Consider the following 25,014-nt stretch of genomic DNA (forward strand, 5'->3'; position numbering starts at 1 on the left):
GAAGTAGTGACACTTGTCTATTCTCTGTCCCTTTCAGTTCAGAAAGGTCTGGTGGCAGCCCAGGGAACGGGAGGAGAGGTCACAGACGCGTCGTCCCCATGACGCAGTGAACAGGAAGGGAATTCCTGAGAGCAGTCCCGGTGTCACCAGACCCCCACAGGGGACTGTCCCTGAGTTCGGATACTGTAGGGCAGGGGTCTCTCTACAGAAGGAGACATGCAGCTCCCTGGCAGGAAGCATCGTGTCCCTCACAGGACACTCGGGGAAGGAGTGTAGACGGGATGCTGGAGTCAGAAACCACTTTTATTCCGTCGCTGACAACCACTGCGGGGAGCCCCCTGGTGCCGGGCCCGAGTGGGAACCGTGAACACGGAGATGATGACACCGTGTCCCAGTGTCCGCGGAGCTCTCAGGCCGGTAGGCTGTGCATCGTGGCAAGTGTGGTGACGGTGAGGGAGGGGCCCATGGGGTGTGGGGGTGACCTCAGTGGCTGTCCTGGTCCCCCTTCTGTTTGTTTCTAACAGCTGGGTGGAGCCTGTGGGACACAACAGTCCTGACCTCCCAGGACACGAGGCATCTACCCTCCAGGTCATGTCAAGGTCAACGCTGCCAAGGTCTCCAGGGAGAACTGCTGACTCCGTCATGGCCACCTGGAGACACCATGAGGCAAGTTTAGTCGGACCCATAAGTCCATGTCTGCCAGAAAGGGTACGCTGGTCCCTGTTCTTGCGGATAATCAGATTTTTCCATACTTTCCTAACCTCCCGTCACATCAAAATTAATTAAACGATGACTCTATTTTTAGAATTTCAGTAGCTCATAATTTGCTCTCGGATCTCACATTAAAGAATGAATGTGGAGGGAATAAAACAGTTTCCGTGTTCGCAGGGAACACTCAGGGACTGGGGCTGGACTGGCTTTCTGCATTCATGGGCTCGGGGAACATCGTGACTCTTGTGCTCAGAGACACAGAAACATCCCACACCCTTGTTTCACTCTCTGTCCACCCTGTCCCCATCTGTAAAATCTGACATCTGTGCTTACCTAGGGTCATTGAGCTAAGTCAGTTGAGCTCAGTGAGAGCAGTTCATGATCCCTGTGGGTAGTGTCCTGTGCTCGTCACACTGGGGAGCAGAGGACAGGACCTCCGGTCCCCACTGAAAGGAGCTGAGAGCCGTCTGCTCTGAATTCAGCCAGGGGTCTGTGTAGGTGGGAATCAATAGCTCACCCCACTCGCTCCCCTGCCGATGAGGAAAAGGATGATGAGGAACAGTGACAACCCTGGGCTTTATGCACCTCCTCCTGACTCATGTCCACACCATGTGGAGAACGTCCTGCAGAGAGTGTCCCAGCTTCCTGTGTCACAGTCGTGTGCCACACATCCTCAGCATGGCTCCTCTGCATGTGTTTAGGTCACAGATCATATCTAGATTGTAGCAACAAGAAGAGAAACAGCGCAGTGACGGACTGGAAATCCTTGGACGATGTCCAGTCGGGCAACGGGTCTCTACAAAGGTCAAGAACCTGCTCAGAAAGTGACGCTTTGGGGAACACATGGATGAGCTGGGTCCAGTGTCCTGTGGTGGGAGACACCTGACTGCATCTGGCAGCACCTGGTGACTTCTGGAGCAAAAACATTCTCCACTTGCCCGAAATGCTGGCCCTGTACACCAGATCAGAAGGTCTTTAATGCAGCAAATCAGCTGGGAAAATGGCTCTGCCTCTATGGCCAAGGAATGACATGGATCCCCTTGGGGTGACACAGGAGGAAGGAGATGGAACTTAGGACAGTGGCCACAATACAGCACGTGAACTGGCTGCCTGCTGTGGAGCTGTGAGTGAGCTTAGAGAAACAGAAATGTTAGCTTTTCAAAAATGTGTTTGGTGAAAATGGGGACCCAGTGGCCACTGGGGCTTAACATACGTCTCATAACTGACGTCATTCCACAGCGTAGTGTGGGGGTGGTTTAGGGTGGAGGGACACACTGTCAAACGTGGCCGAGCAGTCCTCCCTCCTTCACTCTGACACGAACGCTCGGGGTCCACGATGACACGAGTTCCACCCTCAACTCAGGCAGGCCCAGCAGTTGAACTGCAGAGACCTGGGCCACAAGGCGTCTCCCCGGTGTCACACCGGGGTGGGACTGGAAGCCAAGAACATGAGGAGATGGCTCGGGGGCCCCTCTCCCATGTCTGCCTGTCCCTCTCAGCTCAGCCTCACCTGTTGTGTCCCTAAACCACATTGCACATGGGCACCATGGAGCCTCATCACCCAGAGTCATGACCTTGACCTTCCCATGTTTGGTTAGTGGAACACAACCACAGCTCAGCGGTTTCAGGTCAACACACAGATCTACGGAACAAGGTTTCGTAAAGGTGCTCTGGATCCCTGTCCTGTGCAGCATGTGAATGAAATGACCAGAAATGTAAAACCTGCCATGAGGTTGACAAGTCTTTTCAATAGAGATGGTCACGTCGTGTATTCAAGGACCTGCACATGGACTAGTTTAATCACTGTGACGGCTGGGAAAGGGAACACGAGGGAGTAGAAAGAAATCCATTAGCAGCAAGTATGAAGTTTAATGTTCAGTGACAGGAAGGAACAACCCGAAGCAGCCCGCACAGAGGGGAGGACGTAGGTGGTGGGAGGTCACACGTGACACAGGTACAAGCAGAGACACAGCCCCCTGGGAGAGGACTGAAGCCAACGCAACCCTGGGATGCAGCAGGGACACTCAGACAGGACAGAAACCACATGGAAAAACTAAGTATTTGTTCACTTAGTGTTACAAACTGCATTTTGTTCTATACTTTCTAATGGATTTGGAGGGACGGGAGAAGATACAGAGAAGAAAGTCATGAGAGATCTACATTTTTACATTGCAAAAGTTTGACATTATTTAATTTAGGAAAAATCCTAAGATGTGTTTTCATGGTGAAGAAATGGTGGGATGACTACTTCACAACCATGAAAAACAAAACTCGTCGGGAAACTGTTTCTGCCTAGATATTTCCATACAGACACAGAAATGGACAAGAGGGAACATGCTTAGATTTACTGAGAAATGAAGGGGTCTATGGCGTAAGTACATGTCTACACCACTATGGAGCATGGCCGATCGGGAGGTGTCCCCATGAGTGGTGTCCCCTTTAGGCCAGACCACCTGACTTATGCATCCGCATGGCCCAGGCACCTGGGGGGCAGGGCTCCTAACATTCCATGCACCCGCACAGAATTCTGTTATGACGACCGAAGACCGTTACCTGGCTCACTGAGCTCCACTGGCTCAGTTTCATTGGACTGTGAGCTGCTGGAGGTGACTTCAGCGCTGAGCTCCGGCGTTGTGAGCCTGATTAAGTCTCAAGTGCTGTTGGCGGATCACATTTTTCTGACAGTAAGTGAAGAAGTCCAGTGCTGGTCCTCCCTCAGTCCCGATGAAACCTGTTGGATTTCATTTGTTCCTCACCCACCATGTGTTTGGGTTTCTCCCCCCAGTCCCTGGCTGTGCCTCTCCTGCCACACTGGCCAGCATGGCAGGGTCCCTCTGCCCCCGGTCCAGGCAGAGGGCAGAGATGGACAGCCGGGAACTGCGCTCCCAGCTGGTGGATGCAAAGGAGAAGATTCTGGACCTCAGGGAGAAACTATATACATCAGAATCAACCGCTTTCTCCCTGGCCAACCAGCTGCGGAAATATAGTAAGTTCTATAGGTTCACATGCTCAGTGAGGAACGGTTGTGTGTGTTCTCTCTGAGAAAATAAAGTCTCTAGACTTGGTGCTTCTCTTCCCTTTATCAAAATAAATTCCATCCTGATTATATTCCCAGGAAGGGAAAAGGGGGTATTTTAACCCTATTTTTCTGAGGATGGACAAACTGAGGCACACAGAGTTTGGCCACGATTCCAGGTGAGGAGTAGGGTGGGGCATGAGGTAAAATGTCAGTTATTTATTCCTGCAGCTGCCAAGGAAGTGCCTGTGATTTGGGCACAGGCTACACCGGTTTGTCTCAGGAGCCTGTGCACTGTACCAAATCCTGCAGTCACATAACGTCACTGTGGTTGTAATTTCTGGGACTGATGAGCTTCCATTCAATTCAGGCTTGTGTTGAGGCCCAACAGGAAAGCACTGAGCTGCCCCCTGGGGAAGGTTGGGATGGACACAGCCCCTGCTTCAGAGGAGCTTCCAGAGGAGTGTGCTCCTAACGGCAGTTGTGACATTCCTTAGTGACCCTGTCCAGGGGGCTGACTCTGGTGGGAGAGAAGCTTTCCCACCCCTGTGTGTCCCCTGAGCTGGGGAACATTCAGGGACACAGGACGGCCAGCAGGTGCAGGTGGACCGTGACAGTCTGAGCTAGGAGACATTGGCCCGCGTGTGAACAAGGGACGAGGAGGACAGCAGCAGCCCCTATGACAAGCAAACCAGTGTGTGGGATGGACCCCACCCCCACCCCAGTGCGCCTGGCCACTGCCAGCCCTTGTCCTGCTCAGGAAGAGAAGCCCGAGCGACTGAGGGGTCCTGGGACAAGGGCACGTGCACAGCAGGATTGGAAGGAATCTCGCAACTCTGAGGCTGAACTTGCATCCTTTTCCTACAAATTATTTTCCAATAAATCAGAGGATTATTTTTAATCAAAAGGAATGAAAGAGAAGAATAAAAATTGAAGCCTGTTATGGAAGTGAAGAGATGAGTTCTGGGAAAGGACAAACTGTGTTTTATTAACACCTTTCCATCTAATAACATAAGCATATGAAATACTGGGAAGAGGAAGAAGATGGAAGAAGGCTGAAGACCGTGTGTAGAGCAGGGACCCTGGGAATGTCTCCAGGTGCCAATGCAAGTTGTTTGTCTACGCTGTGCCTCAGTTTCCTCCTCTGTTTACACGGTGCTATTGTAGCACCTATTAATTGGAGTTGCAATGATACATTCATTAATTCCTGTGTCGCTTTTACAGCAGAGCCTGAGAAGAGGAGCCACTGTGAGCTCCCAGTTCTCTCACTTCCAGTGTGACCCGAGCCTCACTAGCGTGTGGGAATTTTCTCTCGGGTCCTCGTGGTCTAATGCCTGATGTTTCCCACAGGTGCATCCAGACGCAATATCTACCTGTGAGAGGCTGGTGCGCTCTTTGCATTCCCAGCACGAGGGCCCGACCAGTCCTGGGGTCCTGGGGGCCTTCCTAGCTGTGCAGGCATCACTGCATCACGCCCCATGCAGTGATTTGCGTCACAGGCTGCACCTTGGTCACGTGGCCCCTGATTAGAGTCAGACCTTCGGGGATACGAACTCTGACTCTCCTAAATCCCAATTCGATTTATGCCAAGTACCTTTATGTGCCTTTCAGCTTCTCCTTCCTCATCTTGCAATAGGGATTCTCAAGGCCATGGAGATGGGAGGGTGAGAATTAAAGGTGTAGAAATCCCCACATAGGACCTGGGACTGGGGATATTTTGGTCCCTGGAAGGGACCCTGCTACCTCCCCTGTGGGCAGTGGCCACAGCTTCCCACTGAGCCGGTGTGTGTGTCTTTCTCAGAGTGTGGCGAGTTCAGGGACGTCCTGGAGTCCGTGCTGGGGGTGAGGCTGGACTTCTGGGAGGAGGAGCGGGCAGAGACACCGACCCTGGAGGACGAGCTCAGGTAAGGGTGCTGTGTGCGGGGCAGGCAGGGGACATGTGAGTCTCTGACGTGGGCAGCTCAGCTGGGACATCTAAGAGCCCACCTGGGCCAAGAGAATGGCAGGAATGGATGAGGCTGGCACGTTTTTCACAGATATTAATAAAACAAGATGAAAACAAAACTAAGGATGTATTCTGGCCCACAGCCGTGACTCAGAGCCATGTTTTCTCCTTTCAAACAAGAAATTGTTAAGGTGAAAGTCACGTAACATAAAGTTAACCAAGGACAGTGACAACTCAGCAGCATTGAGTGTAGTCACACTGCGCATTCAGGTGATGGAAACACTAAAAGCCCCGACTCCACACTGAGCGATATATGCCTGTGACAACACTGCACTTGGACCCCTCACAGTCATACAAGTAAAACTTTACCGTGTTGTGCAGTCACCGTCCCATTTACTCTGAATCACACTCACCCTGACTGAATGTGGCTTCTGAGTCTGTTACCCAAAGAATGTTGTCCCCTTGGCCTGGTCATCCTGTGTCTTTCATGCTTTCGACTGGCCCCAGCTGGACCTGCCACATTGCTTCCTGTGGCTGCATGTCCAGTCGCTCCAGAACGTGCTGGGTGTGTCTTCATGTGGAAAAGGCCTTGGCCACAGTGAGGGACGGAGGGACACCGTTGTGAAGCCGATTCGGGAAGACACCTGGCTCCTCTTACAGGAGAAACAGGAAGGGAGCGTCAAGGATCTCACAGGGGCAGTCTGTGATGCACGGGAGGCTTTCCCTGCACATTCTTCTCTCTCTTTGCCACAAGCAGGTCACCTAATACGTGCTAGAATTGCACTTGGAAGGCTTCCTGGGGACATCTTTCCAGAAATGTCTGCCACGGCCCATATAATCTATTGTCAACTGTGCCTTTTCATATTTGCTTTTTCTCCCACCATAGGGAAGCCAATAGGGTCATTGAACAGCAGGCCCGAGAGCTGACCCTATTGAGGCAGGTGTTGAGAGAGGGGAGAGATGGCTCGTTTCTCCTCCAGCAGCACCTGCAGGCCCTCCTCCTGCAGGACAATCTTGACAGCTGCCAGGGCAAGGGCCTCCGTGAACACCTGGCGGAGGGGCACAGGCTGGCAGAGCACCTCGTCCACACGCTCAGCCCAGGTGAGTGGCCACGGGCCCTTGGGACTCTGAGGTGCTCCCAGGTGCTGGCTCACAGGACACTCCACTCACAATGTGGCTCTTTACCCGGCTGTCCTGGTTTGCACGTCACATTTATGGCCATGACAGGAACAGGGCTGGCCAGTGGGAGCAGAGGACAGAATGCTCAGGGTGGGGGTCCCAATGTCCCCACTCTGTCCTTCCTCCTGATGCATCATGGCCTTGAATTTATCAATTCTTTTTTCATGAGTTTTGCTTTTGTGTGTTGTGTCCAAGGTCCCAAATCTAGGTGACCAAGCCCAAGGATTTGTTCTGTAAAATTGCACTCAGTCAAAAGGCCACACTCAGGGATCCAGAAGGACACATGTGGCCCCAAGGCCCAAGGTTCCCCACTCCACAGTGGACCTTATGCATATTTAATTAGCTTCATACTTAAGAATGTCTTTTTTGAGCTACCTTAAATGGCATTGTGTATTAATTTCAAATTCCAGCTCTTCATTGCTGATATTTAATTAATCAATTGATTGCATATATTAGCTCTGTATCCTGCAACCTTGCTACCAATGGCTTATTCATTCCAGAAGCATTTTGTTGGTGCCCTCATTGCTAATTCTTTGGGATTTTTTATATAGACATTAGCTTTTATTTCCTTTCCTCATCTTATTGAAAAAATTAGACCTTCCAGTGTGATGCTCAGTGGGAGTACACTTCTGACGGTTTGGGCACTTCTATGACTGCAACGGCCTATTTTTTTATTTCTCAAAGTTCTGCAGACTCATACTCCAGCAATTAGTCAATTATGCCTTAGATTTTCTTACCATAGAAATGGTCCACATGTAGAGATCTGTGCCGGTGTTCGTAGGGATGGTGTGGAGCTACTCAATGTCTGACTGGACATTTCTGAAATTCTATGCAGAAAACCACGAAGAGCAGGAGGAGGAGAAGGAAGAAGAACCACCAGCCCCCAGGTAGCAATGAGCAAGCAGGGTTTGGAGGAGGGTGGGTAAAATAGGGGAGGCCCAGTTGCACTGGCCAAGATGTGAAAGTAGCCACAGATTTCACAGCAAAGGTGCATGAAAACTGTTTGTTCTTTGATGACATTCACGGAACCAGTGAAAAATTCCTTCCATTAACAAGGTTGTTCACTGTCTTCAAGGCACTTCCCAGTAACTAGAACAAGTCAGTCTTAGGGATTTCTACAATCATGGAATCTACCTGTTCTCCCTCCCATGGCTGAACTCAGTACGAGATGCCCATCTGCTTTCTGCGTGGTTGGCCTTCGCTTGTTGGAAGTGACCCCATAGCAGGGGATATGAGCAGACTGAAATATTTCCACCATGTCACTGCATTGCTAGACGGGGTCCTAGAAGACACAAGAGCTCCTGGACCTACACTCTCAGGAGCCTGTGCTCACTGTGCCGCTGCGGGAACAGTCAGCACGGTCCACGCAGGAGACTGAGCCACTTCGTGGTTCTCTGTGTGTGCTGTCTGCCAACACTGTACAAAGGGGACAGTTGTGTCCCCTTCCTCAGAAGCTCCTTACGTGGCCAGTGCACAGAGCACTTGCTCCTCTCTCACGCCTGCCCTCGAGGCACCCACATTCTTCCTTTCTCATAAGAGCATAGTTTTCTTTCTTTTCTAAATGACAGCCCCTTGCACTCTGTGGCTGGTCCTTCATGGCTCTCATCAGCACCGCCTTGGATCTGGTGTCCAGTCCCTCTTGGTTCGGTTCTATTCTTTATGCCACCAGGCTGAGCAGAGAGGAGCAGGAGAAGGAGAAGGCGAATGGAGTCCTTCAGGGCCAGTTGGGTGAAGACCACCTGACTTCAGCCAGTCACCATGACCTGGCTGACACTGACCAGCCTGCCTGCACTGGTGCCATCCTGTTTGATGAGCAGGGCAGCTCCAGTGTGCTGGATACAGGAGGGCTGTTTTCCTCTTCCTGTTTCAGGGGTGGCCTTGCTGCCTCTGGGACCTCTGCCTGTGTCTCCTGATCAGGACCAGCCAGGGAAGCCGTGGTGCCTGATCTCTCTGAGCTTAACATTCTCTCTTGTGCACCCCCAGGCTCAGCGGGGAGGAGGAGGAGGTCAATCCCACCCAGCAGACCTCACTGCGGGAGCAGCATGTCACTGTCCGCAGTGGCCAGGACCTCTCTGAGTCCCGCCGCCCTTCCAACAGTGCTGCCCTGCTGCCTGATGCGGGAGACGTCTGCGCCTGCCCAGGTACAGCTAGTGAGTGTGTCCGGTATAAAGTAGATGAGTCCAAGTGTCCTCCCAGGGAGCCTCCATGTTCTCTGTGCCCCTCACCTCTCGCCAGGTAGAGAGATGCCAGCAGGCCCCGGAAACACACTGATTTGGATGAGGGTGGCCGCCTGAGCGTTAGGCACAGACATCAGGTGTGTCAGGCAGCCAGGCAACTCCCGAATCCCGGGCCAAACACTTACCCAGGGGACACCACGACAAGGTCACAGTGGGCACACCAGAGCTAAGCAAAGTGGGGGAATTGAAGGAACTGTAACCGACTCTCAGCCACCGCTGATGCCTGTGCATGGCAGGGGTCTGCACGAGCCCGTTCTTTCATGTTGGGACTTGTGATTTGTCCTGCAGGTTCTGATAATTGTTACAAAAGCACCAGTGACTGTCCCAGTAGGTTGGTGGTCTTGCCTGTGTCTGTGTAAATGTTACTGTAGTTCCTGGATTCCAGGCGCAATCTCTCTGTCCCCTCTAATTCAACTGATCCTTGCCAAGCCTGTGTCGGAATACCAGAGGAATTAAACCTGTCATGGCCACATCTGCAGTTGTCCTTGATATCAAGAGAGATGGGGCACATAGCTAGAGAAATCCAGAAGAAACCGTGCAAGTGTCCTGTGACCTTGAGATCGAAATATGTTTTAACTTTTCCCAGTAAGTTCAGACCTCACCATGACAATCACCCGCCACGCTGGGGGTGTTTTACAGGACGGATCAGCACGTGGTCCCTCCCCAGTGCCTCAACGTCCGCAGACGAGATGGGCACAGCTCTCTAAGGGTGTCTGAGGTCACACGGGTCATCTGTCTCCAGGCCCAGATGGGCCCAGCGTGTGTCATGGTGGGAATGGCACTATTTAATGTCTGGACATTTCTCAATTTGTTTGCAGAGAACTATGCCCATGAGGAAGACAAAGAAGATCTAGAATCACTGGCCTCCAGGTGACAATGAATTATCAGGGGCTAGAAGCAAGGGTAGGACATGGCAGGGCAGGGTGGTGTCTAAGGACAGAACGTGAGGCCAAAGTCACCAAGATTTCACACTCGAGGCAAACCCAGCCCACTGGTTGTACTGACACATTCACTGCCCCGGAGCTGGCAGGGCCCTGCAGCAAGGCGTCACCTCCCCCGTGGTCCCTCTACTTCATGGCACTAGTAGCCTGAGTCTGACCGAGGGAACTGACCGGTCTCAGGGGCGTCTTGCCCTTGGATAGATCCCGGGTTCTCCTGCGTGAGGCTGTGACTGGCAGGGCGTGCATGTCTGCTGTCTACACTGTGGTTTGGGTCATTGACAGGAATGTCCTCGGAAACAGTCTCCCATGGCACAAGTTTCAAACACGAGTCCCAGAACACACAAGATCTCAGAGAGTGTATAGCACCTCAGGCCCCATGTTCCCTGCACTGCTGTGTGTGAAATTGACCATCATCTGTCCCCAGGGTTGAGCCAGGGTTATGGGTCCCTGTGTGCTGTGTGTCCTGCCTGCACCTGACAGGGCGTCTGGGGTCTCTTCCTCCTTAGATCCACATCTTGTCAGTGCACTTTGCACTGCCGCGTGGTCTCTGTCTCTCTATCTGTCTCTCTCTGTCTCTGTCTGTCTGTCACCCCGATGCTCAAATCAGCCGAGCTGTGCCCAAGACAGAGGGGGAGGAATCCTACCTCCTTTGCAAAGGGAGGCCACACGTCATTAGACTGCCACCTTCTGCTACCCATCAGGCCCCGCAGGGTGCTCAGGTGTCTGATCCCTTCTGCCTTCACCTTTGGTTCTTAGTCACACCACTGTGCCCAGTGAGCTGCAGGAGGACGCAGGGACTGAAGGACTGTCACAGGCACTGACGGAGCAGGATTTCCCTCCTGGTGGTGCTGACCTGTCTGAATGCCAAGAGCCAATCAGAAGCGCCACCTCCCTGTCTGCCGAGCATGAGGTCGGCTCTGTTCTGGATGGAGCGGGTGAGTCCTCCCGTGATAAAGCTGGTCAGTCTCACTGGCGTCCCAGGTGGCCTCGCTGTGCTCAGTCCTCTGCCTGGGCTGAGCGATGTCCCTGCAGGCCGACCCTGGAGACAGGGTTGGTTCCCGTCAGGTGCTTGGGCAGAGTTTTCCGCACAGAGGGGAGGTGGGTCTGAGAGCTTTGCCGTCTGCCCAGCCCCTGACCGTTTCTCTGCCAGCCCGGGCACCTGGGATCTCTGCTTCCCCAGGCACACACCTGACAGGTGACATCTCCTTCATATACTCCATGTCTTTCTGCGTTGCCACGGTCACTGGGTGGTCTCACTGACCCGCAGGGACATGAGAGATGGGTGTTCTGGGAGGACGTAGCAAAGAGAGCACTAGGATTGCTCCCACTGAAGCCTCTTCTGCTTTCAGCCCCCACGCAGGAGGCCTGTCCCCAAGGGCCTTGGAGTGGAGACTTGAGCCCCTGCGTGTCACAGGTGCAAGCTGCAGACACACAGCTGCAGCCAAGCACCCTGGTGAGCGACTGTCTGCGGCTGCCGCTGGACCAACAGTGGGGTCGTGGCTGTGGCTTGGCCACATGGAGCCTCCCCTGCGAGCCCTGGATCCTCGCAGCCAGCGCTGACTCTGGGCACCAGTGGCTAATCCTCCCAGGTGGGCAGGACAGGGGAGCAGGAGGCTCTGATGTGGGGGTTGCTGTCACCATGCCGGGGGGCGGGGAAGGGATAGCGGGGCCCCTCCATGCTCACTCAGGGCCAGGTGGAAATCCACGGTGCTCTCCCATTGGGAGAAGAGCAAGGTCTTGGGTTCTGGCTCAGACCTGCCCTCAGGTCCTGGCATGACACTTCTTGGTTGTTCACCGTGGCTATGTCACCTGTCTTCTCAGGTCTTCACATTTCACTTCACACACCTGAGAGCCCTGAAACATAATGTCGATATTTAATTGTTTATGTGATCATTAACACAATTTCCAAAGTGGCTGATTCAGTACCAATTGTTCAACTAAAACTATGACCATGTCATATCTAATCCTTCTATCTTCCGGTGATTTGTCACTTACATAGCGATTTCACGTGGATTTTTTTTTTTTTTTTTTTTTAACAATGTTGCTCCTGGGCCCACCCACAGGTCAGTCTCCCGACATATCCAGGTTGTATTCCAGTTCTTTAATGCTCTTTTGGAAATAAAGGACCACCTTTTTTGTGAACTGTCCAAATCAGTTTGCCCTGGGACCGTCCCACCTAGTTGGTCACCTGCAGGCATGGCAGGGCCGTGTCCTCCGTTTCCTTCTCAGCAGGACCCACTTCTGCTCAGACTGTCTTACCACAGAGCTCCCAGCCCCCACATCCTGTCCTGCCCCTCCTTGCTCTCTGTCCCTCTCCATCTCCCCCCGGAGCCTGTGGGGCTGCCTGGGGCTCCTCTGTCGGGCGATGCCCTCATGTGAGAGGTGACAAGCCCCAGGTACCCGGGACTGCATCAGGGTCATGAGCGGTCAGGAGCCCCAGTCTGGCCCCTTGGGGAGGGCTCCTGTGAAGGGCTCAGTGCTCACACGTCGTGAATCCCAGACTCGTGTCCTGGTAACTTGTATCATCTAAGCCTCTGCTCTTCCCTCTGGTCTGTCTTCCAGTTCTTGGATTCCCAGGAGCCCAGCCAAGACTCGCCCGGCTGGCGCAGGCAGTCTGCCCCCTGCTCGCTGGCCCGAGTGGCCTCAAGCCGAGGATGAGTGAGAGAAAGTTGCTGTTGAGCAAGTGGAGAGTGGCGTGCAGTGTCCCAGGCCTGCGGCTGCGGGTGCAGAGGTAACCCCACCTGCGGTCTCACACGCACGCACTCCTGCTGCTCTCTGTGCGAGGTGACAGGTCGTCTCCGGCTGCTCTTTCTCTGCCACGTGTGTTCCCTCCAACAGCCGCTGTAACCTCCGTCTGGTCTCGATGGTCAAGTAGATCATTGACTTTGCAAGGCCAGCCAGGTGCCTGGAATGCACCTGGCAGAACTCAAGAATTTTCCTTCTTTTCCACCCTTGGGAACCCGTAGCTCCCTAGGAATGGTCCCCGCCGTGACTCACTGCAACCTCTGAATGAGAACAGTTCAAAGTGAGCACATCTTTGGCTCCTGACCAAAAGGAATGTAGAACCTGGTCCCAGGCAGGAGACCTGCACTGGCCTTGTGAGATTTGTGTCCAGCCCCAGAGGTGCAGGGCTGGGTGACGGGGGTGCAGTATCCAGGGACTCCGTGTCCAGGCACTGTGGACTCCTTTGAGCTGACATTAGCTGAAGAACACTGAAGGCGCCCTCAAGTGACGTCAGTGCAGAAATAGTTGCGCAGGGCAGGACATCAATCCTCGTAGACCATGGGGTGCTGAGGCATCTGCTCTCTCTGCATTTCATTCCCGTTTCTACCTCTGCAGGTCCAGGCAAGAGTCCCTGCTCTCTCCGTGCAATTCCATGTGGAATCTCTCCTCCTTCCTTTCTTTGCCGACCCTCTCTAGGAAAATACTTTTACTGTTTCTGAATCCTGATCCCTGTCCCAGCCAGGGTGCCCCACAGCCTCCAGTGGCTTATTGATTTCTCCATTGGACCCTTTCTCTCCTCCTTCCAAACAGTGTGGAAAGGGCCAGAGGCCTGGGTTCTCGTTGCGGGGTTGTCAGTAACAGGTCACGTGGCTTTAGTGGAGCCTCAGCCCTTGGGCACCACGCTCTCCTCGTCAGACCAAGGGGGACTGGACATGGATGAGTGCGAGGTCTCATCCCTCCTGCCTTCCTCTTTGGTTCTTCCTCTCCCCAGTGTGCCCAGGGAGCTGCAAGAGGACGCAGGGACTGAAGGACTGTCACAGGCACTGACGGAGCAGGATTTCCCTCCTGGTGGTGCTGACCTGTCTGAATGCCAAGAGCCAATCAGAAGCGCCACCTCCCTGTTTGCCCAGCATGAGGTCGGCTCTGTTCTGGATGGAGCGGGTGAGTCCTCCCGTGATAAAGCTGGTCAGTCTCACTGGCGTCCCAGGTGGCCTCGCTGTGCTCAGTCCTCTGCCTGGGCTGAGCGATGTCCCTGCAGGCCGACCCTGGAGACAGGGTTGGTTCCCGTCAGGTGCTTGGGCAGAGTTTTCCGCACAGAGGGGAGGTGGGTCTGGGAGCTTTGCCGTCTGCCCAGCCCCTGACCGTTTCTCTGCCAGCCCGGGCACCTGGGATCTCTGCTTCCCCAGGCACACACCTGACAGGTGACATCTCCTTCATATACTCCATGTCTTTCTGCGTTGCCACGGTCACTGGGTGGTCTCACTGACCCGCAGGGACATGAGAGATGGGTGTTCTGGGAGGACGTAGCAAAGAGAGCACTAGGATTGCTCCCACTGAAGCCTCTTCTGCTTTCAGCCCCCACGCAGGAGGCCTGTCCCCAAGGGCCTTGGAGTGGAGACTTGAGCCCCTGCGTGTCACAGGTGCAAGCTGCAGACACACAGCTGCAGCCAAGCACCCTGGTGAGCGACTGTCTGCGGCTGCCGCTGGACCAGCAGTGGGGTCGTGGCTGTGGCTTGGCCACATGGAGCCTCCCCTGCGAGCCCTGGATCCTCGCAGCCAGCGCTGACTCTGGGCACCAGTGGCTAATCCTCCCAGGTGGGCAGGACAGGGGAGCAGGAGGCTCTGATGTGGGGGTTGCTGTCACCATGCCGGGGGGCGGGGAAGGGATAGCGGGGCCCCTCCATGCTCACTCAGGGCCAGGTGGAAATCCACGGTGCTCTCCCATTGGGAGAAGAGCAAGGTCTTGGGTTCTGGCTCAGACCTGCCCTCAGGTCCTGGCATGACACTTCTTGGTTGTTCACCGTGGCTATGTCACCTGTCTTCTCAGGTCTTCACATTTCACTTCACACACCTGAGAGCCCTGAAACATAATGTCGATATTTAATTGTTTATGTGATCATTAACACAATTTCCAAAGTGGCTGATTCAGTACCAATTGTTCAACTAAAACTATGACCATGTCATATCTAATCCTTCTATCTTCCGGTGATTTGTCACTTACATAGCGATTTCACGTGGATTTTTTTTTTTTTTTTAACAATGTTGCTCCTGGGCCCACCCACAGGTCAGTCTCCCGACATATCCAGGTTGTATTCCAGTTCTTTAATGCTGTTTTGGAAATAAAGGACCACCTTTTTTGTGAACTGTCCAAATCAGTTTGCCCTGGGACCGTCCCACCTAGTTGGTCACCTGCAGGCATGGCAGGGCCGTGTCCTCCGTTTCCTTCTCAGCAGGACCCACTTCTGCTCAGACTGTCTTACCACAGAGCTCCCAGCCCCCACATCCTGTCCTGCCCCTCCTTGCTCTCTGTCCCTCTCCATCTCCCCCCGGAGCCTGTGGGGCTGCCTGGGGCTCCTCTGTCGGGCGATGCCCTCATGTGAGAGGTGACAAGCCCCAGGTACCCGGGACTGCATCAGGGTCATGAGCGGTCAGGAGCCCCAGTCTGGCCCCTTGGGGAGGGCTCCTGTGAAGGGCTCAGTGCTCACACGTCGTGAATCCCAGACTCGTGTCCTGGTAACTTGTATCATCTAAGCCTCTGCTCTTCCCTCTGGTCTGTCTTCCAGTTCTTGGATTCCCAGGAGCCCAGCCAAGACTCGCCCGGCTGGCGCAGGCAGTCTGCCCCCTGCTCGCTGGCCCGAGTGGCCTCAAGCCGAGGATGAGTGAGAGAAAGTTGCTGTTGAGCAAGTGGAGAGTGGCGTGCAGTGTCCCAGGCCTGTGGCTGCGGGTGCAGAGGTAACCCCACCTGCGGTCTCACACGCACGCACTCCTGCTGCTCTCTGTGCGAGGTGACAGGTCGTCTCCGGCTGCTCTTTCTCTGCCACGTGTGTTCCCTCCAACAGCCGCTGTAACCTCCGTCTGGTCTCGATGGTCAAGTTGATCATTGACTTTGCAAGGCCAGCCAGGTGCCTGGAATGCACCTGGCAGAACTCAAGAATTTTCCTTCTTTTCCACCCTTGGGAACCCGTAGCTCCCTAGGAATGGTCCCCGCCGTGACTCACTGCAACCTCTGAATGAGAACAGTTCAAAGTGAGCACATCTTTGGCTCCTGACCAAAAGGAATGTAGAACCTGGTCCCAGGCAGGAGACCTGCACTGGCCTTGTGAGATTTGTGTCCAGCCCCAGAGGTGCAGGGCTGGGTGACGGGGGTGCAGTATCCAGGGACTCCGTGTCCAGGCACTGTGGACTCCTTTGAGCTGACATTAGCTGAAGAACACTGAAGGCGCCCTCAAGTGACGTCAGTGCAGAAATAGTTGCGCAGGGCAGGACATCAATCCTCGTAGACCATGGGGTGCTGAGGCATCTGCTCTCTCTGCATTTCATTCCCGTTTCTACCTCTGCAGGTCCAGGCAAGAGTCCCTGCTCTCTCCGTGCAATTCCATGTGGAATCTCTCCTCCTTCCTTTCTTTGCCGACCCTCTCTAGGAAAATACTTTTACTGTTTCTGAATCCTGATCCCTGTCCCAGCCAGGGTGCCCCACAGCCTCCAGTGGCTTATTGATTTCTCCATTGGACCCTTTCTCTCCTCCTTCCAAACAGTGTGGAAAGGGCCAGAGGCCTGGGTTCTCGTTGCGGGGTTGTCAGTAACAGGTCACGTGGCTTTAGTGGAGCCTCAGCCCTTGGGCACCACGCTCTCCTCGTCAGACCAAGGGGGACTGGACGTGGATGAGTGCGAGGTCTCATCCCTCCTGCCTTCCTCTTTGGTTCTTCCTCTCCCCAGTGTGCCCAGGGAGCTGCAAGAGGACGCAGGGACTGAAGGACTGTCACAGGCACTGACGGAGCAGGATTTCCCTCCTGGTGGTGCTGACCTGTCTGAATGCCAAGAGCCAATCAGAAGCGCCACCTCCCTGTCTGCCGAGCATGAGGTCGGCTCTGTTCTGGATGGAGCGGGTGAGTCCTCCCGTGATAAAGCTGGTCAGTCTCACTGGCGTCCCAGGTGGCCTCGCTGTGCTCAGTCCTCTGCCTGGGCTGAGCGATGTCCCTGCAGGCCGACCCTGGAGACAGGGTTGGTTCCCGTCAGGTGCTTGGGCAGAGTTTTCCGCACAGAGGGGAGGTGGGTCTGGGAGCTTTGCCGTCTGCCCAGCCCCTGACCGTTTCTCTGCCAGCCCGGGCACCTGGGATCTCTGCTTCCCCAGGCACACACCTGACAGGTGACATCTCCTTCATATACTCCATGTCTTTCTGCGTTGCCACGGTCACTGGGTGGTCTCACTGACCCGCAGGGACATGAGAGATGGGTGTTCTGGGAGGACGTAGCAAAGAGAGCACTAGGATTGCTCCCACTGAAGCGTCTTCTGCTTTCAGCCCCCACGCAGGAGGCCTGTCCCCAAGGGCCTTGGAGTGGAGACTTGAGCCCCTGCGTGTCACAGGTGCAAGCTGCAGACACACAGCTGCAGCCAAGCACCCTGGTGAGCGACTGTCTGCGGCTGCCGCTGGACCAGCAGTGGGGTCGTGGCTGTGGCTTGGCCACATGGAGCCTCCCCTGCGAGCCCTGGATCCTCGCAGCCAGCGCTGACTCTGGGCACCAGTGGCTAATCCTCCCAGGTGGGCAGGACAGGGGAGCAGGAGGCTCTGATGTGGGGGTTGCTGTCACCATGCCGGGGGGCGGGGAAGGGATAGCGGGGCCCCTCCATGCTCACTCAGGGCCAGGTGGAAATCCACGGTGCTCTCCCATTGGGAGAAGAGCAAGGTCTTGGGTTCTGGCTCAGACCTGCCCTCAGGTCCTGGCATGACACTTCTTGGTTGTTCACCATGGCTATGTCACCTGTCTTCTCAGGTCTTCACATTTCACTTCACACACCTGAGAGCCCTGAAACATAATGTCGATATTTAATTGTTTATGTGATCATTAACACAATTTCCAAAGTGGCTGATTCAGTACCAATTGTTCAACTAAAACTATGACCATGTCATATCTAATCCTTCTATCTTCCGGTGATTTGTCACTTACATAGCGATTTCACGTGGATTTTTTTTTTTTTTTTTTTTTTAACAATGTTGCTCCTGGGCCCACCCACAGGTCAGTCTCCCGACATATCCAGGTTGTATTCCAGTTCTTTAATGCTCTTTTGGAAATAAAGGACCACCTTTTTTGTGAACTGTCCAAATCAGTTTGCCCTGGGACCGTCCCACCTAGTTGGTCACCTGCAGGCATGGCAGGGCCGTGTCCTCCGTTTCCTTCTCAGCAGGACCCACTTCTGCTCAGACTGTCTTACCACAGAGCTCCCAGCCCCCACATCCTGTCCTGCCCCTCCTTGCTCTCTGTCCCTCTCCATCTCCCCCCGGAGCCTGTGGGGCTGCCTGGGGCTCCTCTGTCGGGCGATGCCCTCATGTGAGAGGTGACAAGCCCCAGGTACCCGGGACTGCATCAGGGTCATGAGCGGTCAGGAGCCCCAGTCTGGCCCCTTGGGGAGGGCTCCTGTGAAGGGCTCAGTGCTCACACGTCGTGAATCCCAGACTCGTGTCCTGGTAACTTGTATCATCTAAGCCTCTGCTCTTCCCTCTGGTCTGTCTTCCAGTTCTTGGATTCCCAGGAGCCCAGCCAAGACTCGCCCGGCTGGCGCAGGCAGTCTGCCCCCTGCTCGCTGGCCCGAGTGGCCTCAAGCCGAGGATGAGTGAGAGAAAGTTGCTGTTGAGCAAGTGGAGAGTGGCGTGCAGTGTCCCAGGCCTGTGGCTGCGGGTGCAGAGGTAACCCCACCTGCGGTCTCACACGCACGCACTCCTGCTGCTCTCTGTGCGAGGTGACAGGTCGTCTCCGGCTGTTCTTTCTCTGCCACGTGTGTTCCCTCCAACAGCCGCTGTAACCTCCGTCTGGTCTCGATGGTCAAGTTGATCATTGACTTTGCAAGGCCAGCCAGGTGCCTGGAATGCACCTGGCAGAACTCAAGAATTTTCCTTCTTTTCCACCCTTGGGAACCCGTAGCTCCCTAGGAATGGTCCCCGCCGTGACTCACTGCAACCTCTGAATGAGAACAGTTCAAAGTGAGCACATCTTTGGCTCCTGACCAAAAGGAATGTAGAACCTGGTCCCAGGCAGGAGACCTGCACTGGCCTTGTGAGATTTGTGTCCAGCCCCAGAGGTGCAGGGCTGGGTGACGGGGGTGCAGTATCCAGGGACTCCGTGTCCAGGCACTGTGGACTCCTTTGAGCTGACATTAGCTGAAGAACACTGAAGGCGCCCTCAAGTGACGTCAGTGCAGAAATAGTTGCGCAGGGCAGGACATCAATCCTCGTAGACCATGGGGTGCTGAGGCATCTGCTCTCTCTGCATTTCATTCCCGTTTCTACCTCTGCAGGTCCAGGCAAGAGTCCCTGCTCTCTCCGTGCAATTCCATGTGGAATCTCTCCTTCTTCCTTTCTTTGCCAACCCTCTCTAGGAAAATACTTTTACTGTCTCTGAATCCTGATCCCTGTCCCAGCCAGGGTGCCCCACAGTCTCCAGTGGCTTATTGATTTCTCCATTGGACCCTTTCTCTGCTCCTTCCAAACAGTGTGGAAAGGGCCAGAGGCCTGGGTTCTCATTGCGGGGTTGTCAGTAACAGGTCACGTGGCTTTAGTGGAGCCTCAGCCCTTGGGCACCACGCTCTCCTCGTCAGACCAAGGGGGACTGGACGTGGATGAGTGCGAGGTCTCATCCCTCCTGCCTTCCTCTTTGGTTCTTCCTCTCCCCAGTGTGCCCAGGGAGCTGCAAGAGGACGCAGGGACTGAAGGACTGTCACAGGCACTGACGGAGCAGGATTTCCCTCCTGGTGGTGCTGACCTGTCTGAATGCCAAGAGCCAATCAGAAGCGCCACCTCCCTGTCTGCCGAGCATGAGGTCGGCTCTGTTCTGGATGGAGCGGGTGAGTCCTCCCGTGATAAAGCTGGTCAGTCTCACTGGCGTCCCAGGTGGCCTCGCTGTGCTCAGTCCTCTGCCTGGGCTGAGCGATGTCCCTGCAGGCCGACCCTGGAGACAGGGTTGGTTCCCGTCAGGTGCTTGGGCAGAGTTTTCCGCACAGAGGGGAGGTGGGTCTGGGAGCTTTGCCGTCTGCCCAGCCCCTGACCGTTTCTCTGCCAGCCCGGGCACCTGGGATCTCTGCTTCCCCAGGCACACACCTGACAGGTGACATCTCCTTCATATACTCCATGTCTTTCTGCGTTGCCACGGTCACTGGGTGGTCTCACTGACCCGCAGGGACATGAGAGATGGGTGTTCTGGGAGGACGTAGCAAAGAGAGCACTAGGATTGCTCCCACTGAAGCCTCTTCTGCTTTCAGCCCCCACGCAGGAGGCCTGTCCCCAAGGGCCTTGGAGTGGAGACTTGAGCCCCTGCGTGTCACAGGTGCAAGCTGCAGACACACAGCTGCAGCCAAGCACCCTGGTGAGCGACTGTCTGCGGCTGCCGCTGGACCAGCAGTGGGGTCGTGGCTGTGGCTTGGCCACATGGAGCCTCCCCTGCGAGCCCTGGATCCTCGCAGCCAGCGCTGACTCTGGGCACCAGTGGCTAATCCTCCCAGGTGGGCAGGACAGGGGAGCAGGAGGCTCTGATGTGGGGGCTGCTGTCACCATGCCGGGGGGCGGGGAAGGGATAGCGGGGCCCCTCCATGCTCACTCAGGGCCAGGTGGAAATCCACGGTGCTCTCCCATTGGGAGAAGAGCAAGGTCTTGGGTTCTGGCTCAGACCTGCCCTCAGGTCCTGGCATGACACTTCTTGGTTGTTCACCGTGGCTATGTCACCTGTCTTCTCAGGTCTTCACATTTCACTTCACACACCTGAGAGCCCTGAAACATAATGTCGATATTTAATTGTTTATGTGATCATTAACACAATTTCCAAAGTGGCTGATTCAGTACCAATTGTTCAACTAAAACTATGACCATGTCATATCTAATCCTTCTATCTTCCGGTGATTTGTCACTTACATAGCGATTTCACGTGGATTTTTTTTTTTTTTTTTTTTTTAACAATGTTGCTCCTGGGCCCACCCACAGGTCAGTCTCCCGACATATCCAGGTTGTATTCCAGTTCTTTAATGCTCTTTTGGAAATAAAGGACCACCTTTTTTGTGAACTGTCCAAATCAGTTTGCCCTGGGACCGTCCCACCTAGTTGGTCACCTGCAGGCATGGCAGGGCCGTGTCCTCCGTTTCCTTCTCAGCAGGACCCACTTCTGCTCAGACTGTCTTACCACAGAGCTCCCAGCCCCCACATCCTGTCCTGCCCCTCCTTGCTCTCTGTCCCTCTCCATCTCCCCCCGGAGCCTGTGGGGCTGCCTGGGGCTCCTCTGTCGGGCGATGCCCTCATGTGAGAGGTGACAAGCCCCAGGTACCCGGGACTGCATCAGGGTCATGAGCGGTCAGGAGCCCCAGTCTGGCCCCTTGGGGAGGGCTCCTGTGAAGGGCTCAGTGCTCACACGTCGTGAATCCCAGACTCGTGTCCTGGTAACTTGTATCATCTAAGCCTCTGCTCTTCCCTCTGGTCTGTCTTCCAGTTCTTGGATTCCCAGGAGCCCAGCCAAGACTCGCCCGGCTGGCGCAGGCAGTCTGCCCCCTGCTCGCTGGCCCGAGTGGCCTCAAGCCGAGGATGAGTGAGAGAAAGTTGCTGTTGAGCAAGTGGAGAGTGGCGTGCAGTGTCCCAGGCCTGCGGCTGCGGGTGCAGAGGTAACCCCACCTGCGGTCTCACACGCACGCACTCCTGCTGCTCTCTGTGCGAGGTGACAGGTCGTCTCCGGCTGCTCTTTCTCTGCCACGTGTGTTCCCTCCAACAGCCGCTGTAACCTCCGTCTGGTCTCGATGGTCAAGTTGATCATTGACTTTGCAAGGCCAGCCAGGTGCCTGGAATGCACCTGGCAGAACTCAAGAATTTTCCTTCTTTTCCACCCTTGGGAACCCGTAGCTCCCTAGGAATGGTCCCCGCCGTGACTCACTGCAACCTCTGAATGAGAACAGTTCAAAGTGAGCACATCTTTGGCTCCTGACCAAAAGGAATGTAGAACCTGGTCCCAGGCAGGAGACCTGCACTGGCCTTGTGAGATTTGTGTCCAGCCCCAGAGGTGCAGGGCTGGGTGACGGGGGTGCAGTATCCAGGGACTCCGTGTCCAGGCACTGTGGACTCCTTTGAGCTGACATTAGCTGAAGAACACTGAAGGCGCCCTCAAGTGACGTCAGTGCAGAAATAGTTGCGCAGGGCAGGACATCAATCCTCGTAGACCATGGGGTGCTGAGGCATCTGCTCTCTCTGCATTTCATTCCCGTTTCTACCTCTGCAGGTCCAGGCAAGAGTCCCTGCTCTCTCCGTGCAATTCCATGTGGAATCTCTCCTCCTTCCTTTCTTTGCCAACCCTCTCTAGGAAAATACTTTTACTGTTTCTGAATCCTGATCCCTGTCCCAGCCAGGGTGCCCCACAGCCTCCAGTGGCTTATTGATTTCTCCATTGGACCCTTTCTCTCCTCCTTCCAAACAGTGTGGAAAGGGCCAGAGGCCTGGGTTCTCATTGCGGGGTTGTCAGTAAGAGGTCACGTGGCTTTAGTGGAGCCTCAGCCCTTGGGCACCACGCTCTCCTCGTCAGACCAAGGGGGACTGGACGTGGATGAGTGCGAGGTCTCATCCCTCCTGCCTTCCTCTTTGGTTCTTCCTCTCCCCAGTGTGCCCAGGGAGCTGCAAGAGGACGCAGGGACTGAAGGACTGTCACAGGCACTGACGGAGCAGGATTTCCCTCCTGGTGGTGCTGACCTGTCTGAATGCCAAGAGCCAATCAGAAGCGCCACCTCCCTGTCTGCCGAGCATGAGGTCGGCTCTGTTCTGGATGGAGCGGGTGAGTCCTCCCGTGATAAAGCTGGTCAGTCTCACTGGCGTCCCAGGTGGCCTCGCTGTGCTCAGTCCTCTGCCTGGGCTGAGCGATGTCCCTGCAGGCCGACCCTGGAGACAGGGTTGGTTCCCGTCAGGTGCTTGGGCAGAGTTTTCCGCACAGAGGGGAGGTGGGTCTGGGAGCTTTGCCGTCTGCCCAGCCCCTGACCGTTTCTCTGCCAGCCCGGGCACCTGGGATCTCTGCTTCCCCAGGCACACACCTGACAGGTGACATCTCCTTCATATACTCCATGTCTTTCTGCGTTGCCACGGTCACTGGGTGGTCTCACTGACCCGCAGGGACATGAGAGATGGGTGTTCTGGGAGGACGTAGCAAAGAGAGCACTAGGATTGCTCCCACTGAAGCGTCTTCTGCTTTCAGCCCCCACGCAGGAGGCCTGTCCCCAAGGGCCTTGGAGTGGAGACTTGAGCCCCTGCGTGTCACAGGTGCAAGCTGCAGACACACAGCTGCAGCCAAGCACCCTGGTGAGCGACTGTCTGCGGCTGCCGCTGGACCAGCAGTGGGGTCGTGGCTGTGGCTTGGCCACATGGAGCCTCCCCTGCGAGCCCTGGATCCTCGCAGCCAGCGCTGACTCTGGGCACCAGTGGCTAATCCTCCCAGGTGGGCAGGACAGGGGAGCAGGAGGCTCTGATGTGGGGGCTGCTGTCACCATGCCGGGGGGCGGGGAAGGGATAGCGGGGCCCCTCCATGCTCACTCAGGGCCAGGTGGAAATCCACGGTGCTCTCCCATTGGGAGAAGAGCAAGGTCTTGGGTTCTGGCTCAGACCTGCCCTCAGGTCCTGGCATGACACTTCTTGGTTGTTCACCGTGGCTATGTCACCTGTCTTCTCAGGTCTTCACATTTCACTTCACACACCTGAGAGCCCTGAAACATAATGTCGATATTTAATTGTTTATGTGATCATTAACACAATTTCCAAAGTGGCTGATTCAGTACCAATTGTTCAACTAAAACTATGACCATGTCATATCTAATCCTTCTATCTTCCGGTGATTTGTCACTTACATAGCGATTTCACGTGGATTTTTTTTTTTTTTTTTTTTTTAACAATGTTGCTCCTGGGCCCACCCACAGGTCAGTCTCCCGACATATCCAGGTTGTATTCCAGTTCTTTAATGCTCTTTTGGAAATAAAGGACCACCTTTTTTGTGAACTGTCCAAATCAGTTTGCCCTGGGACCGTCCCACCTAGTTGGTCACCTGCAGGCATGGCAGGGCCGTGTCCTCCGTTTCCTTCTCAGCAGGACCCACTTCTGCTCAGACTGTCTTACCACAGAGCTCCCAGCCCCCACATCCTGTCCTGCCCCTCCTTGCTCTCTGTCCCTCTCCATCTCCCCCCGGAGCCTGTGGGGCTGCCTGGGGCTCCTCTGTCGGGCGATGCCCTCATGTGAGAGGTGACAAGCCCCAGGTACCCGGGACTGCATCAGGGTCATGAGCGGTCAGGAGCCCCAGTCTGGCCCCTTGGGGAGGGCTCCTGTGAAGGGCTCAGTGCTCACACGTCGTGAATCCCAGACTCGTGTCCTGGTAACTTGTATCATCTAAGCCTCTGCTCTTCCCTCTGGTCTGTCTTCCAGTTCTTGGATTCCCAGGAGCCCAGCCAAGACTCGCCCGGCTGGCGCAGGCAGTCTGCCCCCTGCTCGCTGGCCCGAGTGGCCTCAAGCCGAGGATGAGTGAGAGAAAGTTGCTGTTGAGCAAGTGGAGAGTGGCGTGCAGTGTCCCAGGCCTGTGGCTGCGGGTGCAGAGGTAACCCCACCTGCGGTCTCACACGCACGCACTCCTGCTGCTCTCTGTGCGAGGTGACAGGTCGTCTCCGGCTGCTCTTTCTCTGCCACGTGTGTTCCCTCCAACAGCCGCTGTAACCTCCGTCTGGTCTCGATGGTCAAGTTGATCATTGACTTTGCAAGGCCAGCCAGGTGCCTGGAATGCACCTGGCAGAACTCAAGAATTTTCCTTCTTTTCCACCCTTGGGAACCCGTAGCTCCCTAGGAATGGTCCCCGCCGTGACTCACTGCAACCTCTGAATGAGAACAGTTCAAAGTGAGCACATCTTTGGCTCCTGACCAAAAGGAATGTAGAACCTGGTCCCAGGCAGGAGACCTGCACTGGCCTTGTGAGATTTGTGTCCAGCCCCAGAGGTGCAGGGCTGGGTGACGGGGGTGCAGTATCCAGGGACTCCGTGTCCAGGCACTGTGGACTCCT

At 55.1% G+C, this 25,014-nt stretch overlaps 1 protein-coding gene across 1 annotated transcript; it reads left to right on the forward strand.

Annotated features, from left to right (window-relative positions):
* Positions 1 to 281: 281 nt before the first annotated feature.
* LOC138398821 (putative neuroblastoma breakpoint family member 5) lies at positions 282 to 10,079 on the forward strand. The gene is made up of 7 exons (XM_069493277.1): positions 282 to 417; positions 3,497 to 3,697; positions 5,529 to 5,631; positions 6,559 to 6,773; positions 7,687 to 7,738; positions 8,835 to 8,992; positions 9,907 to 10,079. Exons 1-7 carry the CDS (start codon positions 282 to 284, stop codon positions 9,960 to 9,962), a joined length of 921 nt encoding a protein of 306 aa, XP_069349378.1. The 3' UTR covers positions 9,963 to 10,079.
* Positions 10,080 to 25,014: the final 14,935 nt, after the last annotated feature.

The sequence above is a fragment of the Eulemur rufifrons genome, chromosome 18 (genome assembly GCF_041146395.1).
Source record: "Eulemur rufifrons isolate Redbay chromosome 18, OSU_ERuf_1, whole genome shotgun sequence".
Classification (NCBI taxonomy): domain Eukaryota; kingdom Metazoa; phylum Chordata; class Mammalia; order Primates; family Lemuridae; genus Eulemur; species Eulemur rufifrons.

Bases quoted from the DNA above. Each gene is read 5' to 3' on its own strand.
- LOC138398821 (XM_069493277.1), top strand. From the start codon at position 282: ATGCTGGAGTCAGAAACCACTTTTATTCCGTCGCTGACAACCACTGCG. The intron at 5,632-6,558 runs GTAAGGGTGCTG...CTCCCACCATAG, and splicing joins ACCCTGGAGGACGAGCTCAG to GGAAGCCAATAGGGTCATTG. The intron at 8,993-9,906 runs GTACAGCTAGTG...ATTTGTTTGCAG, and splicing joins AGACGTCTGCGCCTGCCCAG to AGAACTATGCCCATGAGGAA.